The sequence below is a fragment of the Phoenix dactylifera genome, chromosome 5 (genome assembly GCF_051530095.1).
Source record: "Phoenix dactylifera cultivar Ajwa chromosome 5, Ajwa_hap1_PhDact_Kaust_v1.1, whole genome shotgun sequence".
NCBI lineage: Eukaryota > Viridiplantae > Streptophyta > Magnoliopsida > Arecales > Arecaceae > Phoenix > Phoenix dactylifera.
The window spans coordinates 8,296,361-8,311,213 of NC_143194.1; the positions used below are offsets into that span (position 1 = coordinate 8,296,361).

The 14,853-nt window shown below is 40.8% G+C and overlaps 1 protein-coding gene across 5 annotated transcripts in view; it reads right to left on the reverse strand.

Moving 5' to 3' along the window:
* LOC103716942 (lysine-ketoglutarate reductase/saccharopine dehydrogenase bifunctional enzyme) overlaps window positions 1-14,853 on the reverse strand; it is a 69,176-nt gene that overhangs the window by 21,959 nt on the left and 32,364 nt on the right. For all 5 annotated transcript variants that reach the window (XM_008805152.5, XM_039116327.2, XM_088721574.1 and 2 more), the window contains 4 exons: window positions 6,498-6,555; window positions 6,209-6,349; window positions 5,052-5,393; window positions 4,502-4,582 (listed from right to left, as the gene is read on the reverse strand). In XM_008805152.5, the coding sequence (XP_008803374.1) occupies window positions 4,502-4,582; window positions 5,052-5,393; window positions 6,209-6,349; window positions 6,498-6,555 (622 nt within the window). The remainder of the gene's footprint in view (window positions 1-4,501; window positions 4,583-5,051; window positions 5,394-6,208; window positions 6,350-6,497; window positions 6,556-14,853) is intronic.

A 14,853-nucleotide genomic window follows, 5' to 3' on the forward strand; every position in this document is an offset into this window, starting at 1 on the left:
GCACGCAATTGATCTCAGTTTCGAAGCATCTTTACCCAATCTTCCCCATCATAGGCTCAACCCAGATGAGCATGCTGAACTGAAACGTCAAGTTGACGAACTCCTCACACGAGGCTATGTTTGTGAGAGCCTGAGCCCCTATGTTGTACCTGCACTCCTCACCTCCAAGAAAGGTGGTTTTTGGAGGATGTGCGTTGATAGCCGTGCCATCAATAAAATCACGATTAAGTATCGTTTTTCCATCGCTAGGCTGGACGACCTCTTAGACTTTATGTCTGGTGCTATGGTCTTTTCCAAGATCGACCTAAAGAGTGAGTACTGCCTTTAAGACCAAAGACGGACTCTACGAATGGTTTGTTATGCCGTTCGAGTTAACAAACGCTCCCATTACTTTTATGAGGGTGATGACGCAGATCTTTCGACCTTTTTTGAATAAATTTGTCATTGTGTATTTTATTGACATCCTCATATATAGTCAAACTCAAGAGCTTCATCTCTCACATTTAAGGCAAGTCTGTGATGTCTTTAGGAGAGAAAGCTTATTTGCAAACCCCAAGAAGTGTGCCTTCTTGACCGATCACGTCACTTTCTTAGGGTTCATAGTATCTTCTAAAGGTGTTTCCGCTGATCCGGAGAAAGTTAGCGCAATAGTAGATTGGCCTGAGCCCAAGACCCTAGCAGAAGTACGTAATTTTTATGGTTTGGCTACTTTCTATTACCGCTTCATTAAGAATTTTAGTTCGATAATATCTTCCATTACGGATTGCATGAAGAAAGGAGACTTTATTTGGACTAAATCGGCATCCCAAGCATTTAATGAAATTAAGAAAAGTATGACTGAAGCTCCTGTTTTGCGCCTCTCTGATTTCACTAAGGTATTCAAGGTCGCATGTGATGCCTTTGGCGTTGGCATAGGCGACGTGTTAAGCCAAGAAGGTCACCTTATCGCATTCTTTAGCGAAAAATTAAGCGACGACAGGTTCCGTTACTCCACCTATGATAAGAAATTCTATACGGTAGTGCAAGTTTTGCGACATTGGCGACACTATTTGCTACCGCAAGAATTTGCATTGTATTCAGATCATGAAGCTTTAAAGCATCTCAACTTCCAAAAGAAACTAAACCATAGACATGGCCGATGGATTAAGTTTCTCCAAGCCTATACTTTTGTCCTGAAACATAAAGTCGGAGTTGAGAATAAAGCTGCTAATGCGCTCAGTCGATGGATCTTCCTCCTATCCGTGATGAGCACTGAAGTAATTGGTTTTGAGAGGATCAGGGAACAATATACCACTTGTCCTGACTTTAGTGAAGTATTTCTGACCCTACGAGATGGAGTAGAGAGAGAACAAAATGATTTCTTCCTACAAAATGATTACCTTTTTCACTCCGACCGATTGTGTATCCCTGGAGCCTCATTGAGAGATTTTCTAGCATGGGAAATACACGCTGAAGGACTCTCTGAGTATTTTGGGAGAGACAAAACTATTGAAATGGTGGAGAGACGTTTCTTCTAGTCGAGTCTTAAGAGAGACGTGGCCAAAATTGTTGGTCAATGTCGCACATATCATTTAGCCAAACAACGTAAGCAGAACACTGGTCTTTACACTCCACTATCCGTTCTCGAGTGTTCCTGGAAAGATGTCAGTATGGATTTTGTATTAGGGCTTCCATGTACTTCCACCAAACAATTTTATTTTTGTAGTTGTGGACCGATTTTCTAAGATGGCTCATTTTCTTTCCTGTTCTAAGACTTCTGATGCTTCTAGGATTGCGAAACTTTATTTTGACGAAGTCGTTAGACTTCATGGCCTTCCAAAATATATTGTGTTCGACAAGGATGTTAAATTCATGAGTTACTTTTGGAAGACCCTTTGGTATATAATGGGCACCTAATTGAAATTTTCTTCTGCCTATCATCCGCAAACTGACGGCCAGACAGAAGTTGTTAACCGTAGTTTAGAAAATCTTTTACGATGTCTGGTCAGTGAACATGCTAGAACTTGGGATTTCGTGTTACCGACAGCCGAGTTTGCATATAATAGTTCGGTTAATAGGTCCTTAGGCATGAGTTTCTTCGAAGTGGTGAATGGTTATAAACCTAGGCAACCCATAGACCTGATCCCCATGTCTCATCAACATAGAGTCTATGAGTCTGCACAATCATTTGCATCACACCTGCATTCATTGTATCAGGAGATCAGCAAACGCATTCACTTTAATAACTTAAAATATAAATCTCTTGCTGATTTGCACAGACGTTATAAAGAGTTGAATGTAGGAGATTATGTCATGGTGAAAATTAGACCTGAACGACTTTCTTCGGAAATGTTCAAAAAGTTGCAAGCTCGTAGTGCGGGACCGTTCAAAGTCCTAAAGAAAATCAGTTCGAATGCTTATGTTGTAGATCTTTCTGAAGACTATGGGATTAGTGCGACATTTAATATTGAAATTTAGTCCCATATAAAAGGACAACATTCATTCCTTCTGATCCCTTTGTTGATACACCCACCTTCGTTGATCACCCTGACCCATTACCTGCTATTAAGCCTCCACCAAAATTTGATACCCGCAGAGAATACATAGAACATATATTAGATGAGCATGTTATATCTACCAGAAAAGGGAGTTACCGGCGTTACCTTGTTCAGTGGAAAGGTTGATCCGAATCGGATGTGACGTGGATTTCGCGAGCCGAGTTGCAGCGCCTTGACCCTGACCTTCTGGAGCAGTACGACAGCCGGCCAGACCTACACTCGACGGGGTCGAGCTTTTCCCACCCGGAAAGAGTTGATGGGGACATCCGAGCTGATCATCCGCCTGTCTAGTCCACCATTTTTATTTTGATTCTATTTTTGTTTTGTTTTTGGGCTTATTTACATTTTGATTGTTGTAGGGCTTTATTTATGTTACTTTGGGCTTTATTGAAAATTATTTTGTGTAAGGGGTTTTATGTTAATTTTTCTTATTTGGGCCCTCATTGCGATTAGGGTTTAATGAAAGTGAATTAAAATTTTAGCCCCCAATGTTCTCTCTCCCTCTCCTCTTTCTCCCTCCTTCCTTCTTCTCCTTCTTCTCTTCCTCTCTTCCTCTCCTCTTCCTCCTCCCTTTTTCTCCTGATTTCCCTGTTCTATCGCCACAGCAGCCTTCTCCCATAATCGTGGGCTCCGCCGCCGGGGAAGAAGGCCGCTTGAGCAGCCGACCCCTGTTTCGATGGCCTTCTTTCCCGGCGCCGGCCCCCTCGCGGGCTCTGCCGGCCCTCCTCCAGTGTCCTCTTCCTCCCTCCCGTGCTCTCTCTTTTTCTTTCTCGTTTTGCCTCTCTCCTATTTGTTCGCTGTCGATACGGACCTGGCACAACACGACGTGGGCCCGTACCGAGCCATCCTGCCGGAAAACCGGTATGGGGTCTGATACCGGTTTCTCCGACCTTGCATACGTAGGATATACCATTTTTTGGTTGTATAGGAGATTCATGCCATGACATGTCAGTGTTGAAGTTGCCAGACATGTTAGCAGACTACAAATATTTAAAACTAGATTGACAAGGTAACTCTGATGAGAACAAGAGCAGAACCATGGTCTGCCGTATACGGACCGGTACCGGATCAACATGGAATCCGGTACCGGTAGTTTATTGTTGGAGAACCGGTACGGGACCGGTTCGGATCGGTATGGGATCGGTACGGGCCCGGTACGGGATCGGTTCGGACCGGTACGGGCCCGGTTCGGGACCGGTTCGTACCGGTATGGCAGACCTTCATTGTGTTTTATCTAATGGTTAGGGGGTCAATTCAATTCTTAAACATTACTTTAATTTAATTTTTTGAGCCATTGTGTAAGGGTAAAAGTATTATTTTGTAAGAATTAATAATACTTTAATGGTAGTTTAATAGCGCCGTATAAGCATACCTAATAGAGGGTGAAAGCAAGGACAAATATGCAGAACGAATTGGATCTAGGGGGAAATATGCAAGTTGCAACTTTTCTGGGCTTTGCAAGGGTAACTATGCAATTGGATATCTTTACAGAGTTATATATGCAAAAGTCTTGAGAATAAATTAGTGCTAATGTTTAACATAACATTTCCAGAATTTGGTGCCTAAATCTTTGCCAGGGCCAATAAGAAAGATCCTATATGAATTGAAAATTATGCTCAGAAAGAAGCCCCCTAGTTCTCTACTTCGACTACAGGAATCAGACAAGATCATTTCATTTGGTTATCAGACTTACACCATATAGACAAAAGTATCAAATCAATGACTGCCTTTGGTATAGAAAAAATAACTACTAATAGTAAATTTTTTAATCCTGAGAAATAAAGCAGCGGAAAGCATCAGGTTCTGAGATTTCAGCACTGATTTACAGTTATAAACATTACACTGAGAAGGAAAACCCTATGTCCTCCAAGTTGGTGAAGGTTACAAAAGGGATACTAATGCCTAGAAGATCATTAAACTTTTAAAAATCCTAGCACTCTTAAATAGCAGTGGGCAAACTGTACCTGTGATACATACTCAGACAGCCTTCCGTAATCCATAGCATCAAGTTGAATAGCTGTTGCATTTTGAATACCTTCAATAGTCTGCAAGAAATTAGTTTTGAAGATTTGTACATGTAGAAAGAATATACATTTGACAGTGTAGATATAAGTATGAAAAGCATGTAGACGGAAATTATGTAATGCATGAATTTAAGTTCTGCTGCTGCCAGACATCATGTCATAATGGCAGATGAGATAATTATATGCTCTTGCATGGATATGGTTTGGCACAAGGATTCAAGTCCTATTGGGAAATCCTGTGTGAAATCAACATGGGGCACCATCCGAAGTGTCAGGGCGGGCAGCAGCGTGTCCTTTGGCAAATCATGGCTCTATAATATCAAAAAATATTGCCAAAAGACTATCAACTGATTTTAATCAAATTAACATAACTCAACGAAAAGCCAACTGAAAAATAAAATATTTAAGTTACATTTCTGGGAAAGAACTTTGCCTGAAAGGAAATAAAAAAGAAAAAACCAAATTGGTAGAAGAAGCACTAAAGCCATACCTCTTCTGCATCCTTCAGGTAAAGAGATGCTACAATAAGTTGAAGTCCTTCAATTTCTTCAACATTAATACCCTGACATGTTTTTAAGGAGTCACTGCAGGATATGCTCCCTCCTGATGCTAAAAATTCAGCAGCTGGTCGGCAAACACGGCCTGCACCAAGAATTAAAACTGCTGGAACTTTCTTAATGCTACTTCTGACCTCCACTTTGCTTTCACTAACTTTGCCTATCTTCAAAGATAATTCTTTTTCTTTGTTGAAGACTCCATCTTTACTTGGATTTGCAATAGAAGTTAGGGAATCTATTATCTTATCAAGGATGGCAGTGTCATCAGCAGCAACCTGTAAAAACCATCCAAAATACAATACAGTTTAACAACCAACCAAGCCAGCAGAGGTATAAAATTAGTGTTTTTTAGTTAGTGAGGCACAACCAATAAATGAGGGAGATACCAGGAAGAAAATACTCTCCTTAATATGTGGAATTATGTAGGAACAGGTAGCTATGGAAACTGTAATAATGAGAAAAATTCTTTGTACTTAGACTATACGTATTTATAATAGGAGGGTGTGCATTAGAGTAAATTTAACAAAAGTAGTTGGTCATATAACATGTTTCAGAATGCTGATTGGCGTTCTTGACTACAAATTCGAAACAAGAAAACAAGCATATAGTATTTATACAAGTTAGACAATTGGTAGATAATGCTTGGTATTGCCGATTCCATGATTTAATAAGATAATTGTGAATAAGCAATGGAAAAGGTTAAACATTGTGACATATCAAATGTATCTGATGATGATAATGACTCCATATATATCAAATATTTGTTATTAATAAACATACTACTTGGACTCATGACAAGGATGTCATCTGTCAAGGGTATGAGAAGAATGTGGCATGGAAACATTAAAACACTAGACATAGCAAGACACTTGTAGCATAAAATATGTTTATAAATATGTATCAAAAGTATATGTTTAGTGAAAGAATTAAAAATTAAATTCAAAGAAAAGCTTAATTCAATGGACAAACTGATATGCTCTCACCAACATGTGGGTACCATATTAACCTCACATGTCGAGAAGGCATGGAAATGAATCTCATCAGAAAAGGCTGTATTACTCATAACTCCTTATTCATATAATTAACTTACTTCAAGTTCTGAATAGGACATGGCATTTGAACTTTGACCCACATCACATCTAACCAAGCGAAAAGATCCACCAGCAGCTTCAATAACATCCAGAGCATCATTAATTAAAAATTGATCAAACAAGTGACCACTAAGAGATACCTGTCCAATAAGAGAACAATGTTCAAGAGCATAACCTCACAGATTGTAAGCAGCTCAATTATAGACCAACATAAAATTTGTATTGATCCAAACAGAGAAATTTGTAAGGGGAACACAGAAAGAAGGTCAAGAAATAAAAAGGTCTGACCAGTGTTGTGTACTTCTTCTTGCTAGATGAATCATTTGTTTGATTTGATGATGGATCTCTGCAATTAATGCAAAAGGAAATCTAAATACCAGCATAGCTATTAAGAAACAGCTAAAACCTGATAGTATATCTAGTTTGTCAGTACTGTATCAAAGTTCAAATTTGAGCATCACTTGGAGCTATAAATCTTCAGAAGACACATATAAAGACATAGCAAATATTATCTTCAGGAAAAAATAACAGATCTGCATGTGTTGTTAGGGAATGAAATAGCAACTTCAAAACAAACAATTCTTCCATGGCACTTTTGACAAAGTAAAGCATAAAGTCAAATGATCTAATAGTCAATTGAAGCATAATAACTGTAAAATATATTTAGAAGGAAAACTTATTAACTTAGTGTCAAAATTGTGGATTGATATGTCTGTAATTACTTTTTCTCATTAAAACCTAAAACTGTTGAACACAAAGACACAGCATTTCGTTTATTTAGCACCACTGCTACCAAAATGGCATAAGACAGTCAAAAGTCACTCCTCTTAAATGAAGATTTGAAGAAGAGAAAGAATAAAGAGTAATTTATCTTCCTTTTCCATTTTTTCCGTGAAAGTTAAATGATAACTAGAGGTATCATGCTTATCTTCTTAAGCAAAAACAAAATGTCATCAGGGTTTGTTGACTAAGCTCTTGATAAACTTGCACCGCCTAAATTTTTGGAAACACATTTATTGTAAAACATTATCACTAGAAAGATTGGTGTCAGATCAGATATTTTCTGAAAGACAAACCATTCATTATTCAGCTTTCAATTCATTGCAATGCTTTAGGTTTGTTGCCAATTAAGGGTTTCAATGACCTAAAATTTATTTGATCAATTGGAATACATATCAACCAACTCAAAAAGTATAGAATAGAACATGTCTCAATCTGATGTAAGACTTTCCAACCCACCCTAACCAAAATTGATCTGATCATGCTGGTCTTTGAACAGCTTAAATAGCCTTGGCAGATCAAGTTACCTTTAAGTTTTCTGTAGTACACACTGATGCTAATAGACTCGCTGATCCAAGTCATAACAGTCTGAAATTCATATTTATAAACAAAAATTGATTTTAAGAAAACAATGTAAAATCTAACCCAACTCCTATTTAAGTGTATTTCCATCTATATCAAGTTGGCTCCACTTAAACTTAGATCAAAAAATTAAACTGAAGTTGCATCTGTTACATCGTGAATCATTTTCTGCAACAACATACAAGTAGTGGAAACTATTGAAACAAGGATCTAAATACCGGGCCTACCGGCCCATCCAGCCACACTAATCATATTAGTAAGGAGCAGGTACTTAGCACCACCTTGGGACCCATTGTGGACCAGCTCCAACAAGACCCTGCAGTACTCGATACTCCTCACTACTGTGCTCAATGGTGTTTTTACATTTTTTACACCTTTTTTCTTGTTTCTGCCTAAAGCCATGCCACCCAGTATCCAGTGTCAATGCAGTACATACTATGAAACGTACCAGCTGATACAGGCTAATGCCTCAATTCTGATCCTGTATCAAAAGCATCCATACAACAACCTTTTCTAACACAAAATTTAAAACAAACCAGTACCTTCCTATATGTTGTATTTGAACAAAATGTGATGGATGCTAACCTTCAAGATATACCACCATATCCTCCCATTCAAGTGATATGCCAACAGATGGCCTTCTATATATAAATGAATCTGTCCATTTGCACTGATATCTATAATTTAGTGATATCAGTGCTACATAATTGAATTTCTGGTATAAGATAATGGGGGTTTATTGTACAAGATTTTATTGGAAGACTTTCATCATAGAAGTCTTATGGTGCTTCATACCCTATCATTTTTGGGTGAGAAATAATTCATTTTTCAAAGATGCTAAACTATGCAATTTAATAGATTGCTTCTCTAAAAACTAATCTCTATGAATACATAACAAAATTCTAAAATATTCTTGAAAAGGTGCATCGAAACTAGTGCCCAGTGTGAATATAACACAGGACGCAGCAGACAGAAATAAGCAAACAGCAAAATATTCAAGATTATCCATACTTATTGCTGAAGAAACTTGATACTAGCAGGCTTTGGTTAGGGCTGCATAATTGAAAATGAAGTAATGAAATAAAAAATACAAAGGAGTCAGCTGAGGGAACCAATGGATGCCCTAGGATTAGGGAATGAATGGATAAGACTTGGATGAAATACTAGCAATTGTTGCCCAAGAAGACAACCCAAGAGGGGGGGTGAATTGGGTTTTAAGTAATAATTGCAAATTAAAACTTAATGAGTAACTAATTAATATTATTGCAGGCTGATTAATTAGATTACTAGTTGTAGTGAGTGGAGAGGATGGAAGAGACAATGAACCAATTACAAACACAAGAGGTTTTATAGTGGTTCGGAGCTAACCCTTGCTCCTACGTCCACTCCCCAAGCTTCACTTGGGAGTTCACTATAATCCCTAGGATTACAGCCGGTTGTTTTACAAGTTCACAACCCAACTTGTTGTTTTCACGAGATCACAACGAACTCGGTCGATTTTCACAGGCTCACCGACTAGAACCACCCAATTGTTTTTCCGGGATCACAATCGAACCCTTACACCGTTGGTTTTAACTTCGGCTCACCAACAAACCTCAACAACCTTGATTCAATCCCCTGATTGAATCAAGTAACAAGAAAACAGTTTGTAAAGAGTACAGAAAAAGCTTCTTAAAAAGCAAATATGAACAATATAAATAATGTAGAGTTAGAAGCCCTCAAACAGATTTTGGAAGAGGAAGAAGGGGCTTCTCGAACTCTGAGTCTCCTCTTTGAATGCACTGATGATTTGATGTCAGAGGAGAGCCTTGAATGCGAAGGAAACGTTTGTTGGATGGAGTTCAATGCGCTTTTTCCTTCTTTCTCTTGTATTTACTCTTGAGAGCCTTTGGTAGGTGGAAATCCCTTTTTGTTTGAATAGAATAGCTCTCTTGATGTCTACTACTGTTCACTCTGGCTATTTAAGCAGTCCACTTTGAAAACTAGCCGTTAGACAACTTTTTGTGGCCGTTCTGCACAATCTGCAACTTCTGACAGTGTATCCGTTGGGGTCGGAGTCGACTCGCTCGATCTGGAGTCGACTCGGCTGTTGCTGGAGTCGACTCACACTTTACTGGAGACGACTCGCCCACTGTTAAGGATTTGAATTAAAGTGCTGTCCCGTTCTTGAGTCGACTCGGCCAACCCTGGAGTCGACTCGCCAATGTCTGGAGATGACTCGGCCCTCCGGAGACGACTCGTTCTCAGGGTTCCAGAGATCTGTTTTTCTGTATTTCTTTCTCGAGTTGACTCGGATCATCTTGGAGTCGACTCGGCTCTCAGAGCCCGAAAACTGATCCTCTGTGTTTGGAGTTGAACTGCCTCGGAGTCGACTCGGATTTTGTTGGGGTCGACTCGGCTGACTTGGGAGTCGACTCGAGAGTACTTGAAGTCGGCTCGGCTCTCAGGATCCGAAAACTGTTTCTCTGTGTTTTGAGTTGAACTGCCTCGGAGTCGACTTGCACTTTGTTGGAGTCGACTCGGCTCTCAGAATCCGAAAACTGATCCTCTGTGTTTTGGCTTGAACTACCTTCTAGTCTTGCTTTCCTCTGAGAGTCGACTCGTACTTAACTAGGAGTCGACTCGCCAAACTTCGGAGTCGACTCGTAACCTTCCAGAGTCGACTCGGTTGCAGGGTCTAAAATACATTGTTCTTTCTTTCTTCTGTTACCCTTTGGAGTCGACTCGGAAACGTCGCGAGTCGAGTTGGCAACCATCGGAGTCGACTCGAACCCTTCTGGAGTCGACTCGCTGACAGGGTCTGAAAATCAACTTTCTGTCTTTCTGTCAGTTCTCAGTCGGAGTCGACTCGTAGTGTACCGGAGTCGACTCGAGCATGTGCCAGAGCTTCTGAAACACTTGGAGTCGACTCGTAATATTCCGGAGTCGACTCGAGCTTCAGACTTTGGTTCAAACTGAGTTCCATACTTAGCCAAAATGTATTGAACCAAAGCTACAGATACTTAAACATAAATTCACAAATATCTGGCTGAAACACTAGGTTGAATTCATTAGTATAAGATATACTCAAATGCTTTGAGCTCATCAAAATCAAATAGGGTTATAATCAATCACTCCACAATCTCCCCCTTTTTGATGATGACAAAACATTGAGTATTTGTAAAGTGAATTGCTCAACCAAAAGGAGATTTATAATAAAGTTTTGAAATGAATTCAAGTGTCTAGTCATTTAATTTATCCAAAATTGAAAGGTGTGAAACAGTAAATCCTGAACAAGGTCCGCCGTACCGGTACCGGTCGGCATACCGGTGGCCGGCCGGACCGGTACGGTACCGGTCCGGTCCGTACCGGCCGGTATCGGTGGTTTCAAAAACCACAGCGCGCGGCGCTGTGGTTCTAAAAAAAAAAAAAAAAAAATACCGGTGCGAACCGGCCGGTTCGCACCGGTACGAGGCCCGTACCGGCCGGTACGGGCTCCGAACCGGCCGGTACGGGCTCCGAACCGGCCGGTACGTACTTGTACCGGCCGGTTCGGATAAAAAACCGGGAAATACCGGTTTTTTATCCGTTCCGGTACCGGTCTAGGACCGGACCGGTACGTACCGGCCCGTACCGGCCGGTACGGGCCGGTACGGCATTCCATGATCCTGAAGTTAAAGCTCCCCCTTTCATTTGGAATTATATAAGCCTTCATGTCATGCAATCAATTGTTTGGCTTATAAGTGTTTAATGAATTTGCTTTCTTAAGATTTCAGATTCTCCCCCTCAACATATGCATTCAATTTTGTTTAGATTCTCTGAATTTTCTTTTAATGTCTTGAAGCTTTTGAGCTTAAATTTTTTGTTTTAGAGGGAAAATTTAACAATTTGTTCTTGAGTATGATTCAACTAATCTCCGAATATCCCTTGAATAGATTCTGGAGATTACTCCTTTAGGAGCCCCAACAGAGAGATAATGAGCCTCGAGGTATCGAATCCACTTAGAACAAATTACTTTTTGCTTTAAGAATTTTCTTTTTAGTGATTCCCTTTACATTTCAATTCAATATATTTTCTCCCCCTTTTTGTCATCATAGCAAAAAGGCAGAAAAGCACAGAAAAGTACAAGCACTCAAGTCACAATTTTGAAAGGAAATTTCTACTCATTGTATTAAATTCAAATTTGAGTACAAGTGTGATCACATATCAAAAGAAGTCCTCAAAGAACTGTACATCACAAAAACAGATAAAAATACACTAATTCTTCTTTGTAGTGGAGGATGTGGCTCCCTTACTTAGTCTAGTGTGTTGGATGACCATGCTTAACCCCTCATTGATGTTGCCTAGTTGTTCGAGAATCTCCGAGGTGGTTCTAGACTGAGTCGAGGAAATGTTGTTCACACTCTCCTGGAGGGTGTCAAGCTTGAAGATCAGCGCATTGGCTAGCCGCTCTGCACCCTGACTCTGGTTGCCTAGCTCATGTCTGATGCTGTCTCGCATCTCCCTTGTGTCGTCCTTGACGTCACTCATGTTCCAGTATTGAGCTTGAACTAGGCTTCGGACATTGTATATTTCCTCCTTCAGATTTGCAACCATCTCTGTCACGGCTGCTAAGGAGGGAACTAAATCTGTGGAGGGAGCAGTCTGAGAACCTCGTAGCTCTCTCAGGAGATCATCCCTCAGCTCCCTCACTATCTCCTGCCTCAACTCTCGGAGCTGCTCAGAAGATATCCGAACCTCCAGGGGCTGCTGCTGAGAAGGTGGGGCAGTGGAGGTGGAGGGCTCAGTATAGGTAGGAGCAGAGGTGGAAGGAAAGGTGGGAGGAGCTATGTCATGGTCAGGGCTAGGGGAGTGGTGAGTGGTAGGGTCAGATGGTGTGATAGTGGATGGTCTCCGTACCCAGACTCCCTCAACTCTATGAAAGCCCATACGATGGAGAGTCCCCTCAACCATGCGATCTGTATGACGCAGTGAGCGAGAGGGTTCCCCCTCAGGAATAGGAACCTCTAACTCCCTAAAGATGAGAGTGAATAGCATACCGTAAGGGAGACTCAACCTAGGCTTATCTAGGGGTTCACAGATATATTTGTAGATGAGTTTAGGAAAGTTGATAGGAGTGTCCTGGAGTATGTGGAACATCAGTGCTAGGTCTCTCTCTGAAATAAAATCAAACCTACCCGTTTTGGGGAAGAGAGTCCTAGAGATGACACTTAGGAGAAGCCGCATTTCAGCCCAAAGCTGATTTGCGAACACCTCCTCTATGGGGGACTGAGGTGGACACCCTAAGATGGCCGTAAGGGCCTCTGTCCTATCGGAGGGGTGTGTGGGAACAATCCCCTCACTCGAGAGATGGAGGACTCGAGCAATGAAGTCCTCCGAGATGAATATAGGGACACCCGCTACGGTTCCCTGGATACCACCACTACCTCGGGCTACAGTCCCATAGAATTTCCTAACTAACCCCGGGTAAGTAGGGAGGTCTAATGAACAGAATAACTCTAACCCTTGAGCCCTGAGACGATGCCCTAGGGTGAACCCTTCCCGGGAGAGGAAGTCAAAGTCGACTTTCCTCCCGGTGGACACTGCCCTCGCGGCGCACGGACGCAAGGGAACCGGCCTGGCGGGGAAGGAACCGGAGGTGGTGGCCTCGCGGGTTCGTTCCGAGCCTTTGATCGCCGCTCGGCGCCGCTCGCGGCGAGGGGTCTCTTCCGGCTTGGGACAACGACTTTCCTAGGCATTTTTGACCTAAATACGGGGGAAGAACAAGAAAAAATGGAAGAAAACTCGACGGAGATGACCTAAAATGGGTCGGAGACGAGGTCGGAGACGGCTCTAGGGCTTTTGAACAGTGGCGGCTGAAAATAGAAATGAAGAGAAAAATATTCCGCTTAGGGTTAAAAGTCGGATTCCCGACCTCGAGTCGACTCCGGTATGTCGCGAGTCGACTCGAACTCGAGTCGACTCCCAAATATGCGCGAGTCGACTCCCCCATGAGCCGACTCTAAAATGTATCCGAGTCGACTCGAACTCTGGCACACAACTAAGAATCTTGTTATTTTCGTGCCAAAAGAGAGAGTTATGGACTTATCTAGGATTTAAGAACTGATTTGATGATCATAGACAAGAAATCCTATGTCCAACATAAACTAATCCTCAAAATCAATGAACTAGAGGAGAGTATCACTAGAATGGATCAATCACTCCTAACCCTCTTCTTAGTATGCAAAATCGATCTTCACTCAAAGGTTTTGTGAAGATATCAGCAAGTTAATCATCAGTACAAACAAATTGAAGTGTCACATCACCATTCAGTACATGATCTCTTATGAAGTGATGTCTTATCTCAATGTGTTTAGTTCTTGAATGCTGAATTGGATTTTTAGTTAGATTAATGGCACTTGTATTATCACAGTTTATGGAAATTTTATCTTGTTTAATGCCATAATCTTCAAGTTGTTGTTTAATCCACAAGATTTGAGCACAACAACTCCCGGCAGCAACATATTCGGCTTCCGCCGTAGATAGTGCAACCGAGTTTTGTTTCTTGCTAAACCAAAAGATTAAATTTTCTCCTAAGAATTGACATGACCCGCTGGTGCTTTTTCTATCAAGTTTACAACCAGCAAAGTCTGAATCTGTGTACCCTATTAAGTTTATGCTAGATTTTTTAGAGTACCATAAACCTATATTTTTTGTTCCTATTAGGTTTTTAAAAATTCTCTTAACTGCAATTAAATGTGATTCCTTAGGATTAGATTGATATCTAGCACACATGCATACACTAAACATGATATCAGGTCTACTTGCTGTAAGATATAGTAAAGAGCCTATCATACCTCTATACAGCTTTTGATCTATTGATTTACCTGATTCATCCTATCTAGTTTGCATGATGAGCTCATGGGTGTGCTGATTGGCTTGTTTCCATCCATATCAAACTTCTTAAGCATCTCCTTGATGTATTTAGCTTGATTGATGAAGATCCCCTCTTTAGATTGTTTGATTTGGAGCCCGAGGAAATAGTTCAGCTCTCCCATCATGCTCATTTCAAATTCACTCTGCATTAAGTCAGCAAATTCTTCGCAGAGGTGATTATTAGTAGCACCGAAAATAATATCATCTACATAAATCTGCACTACTAACATTTCTTTGTTTTTCTTCTTTAAAAACAGTGTTGTATCAACATTTCCTCTAGAGAATTCATGGTCTAATAGAAATTTGCTAAGTCTTTCATACCATGCTCTAGGGGCTTGTTTTAGACCATAAAGTGCTTTGTTTAGTTTATATACATGATTGGGGTATT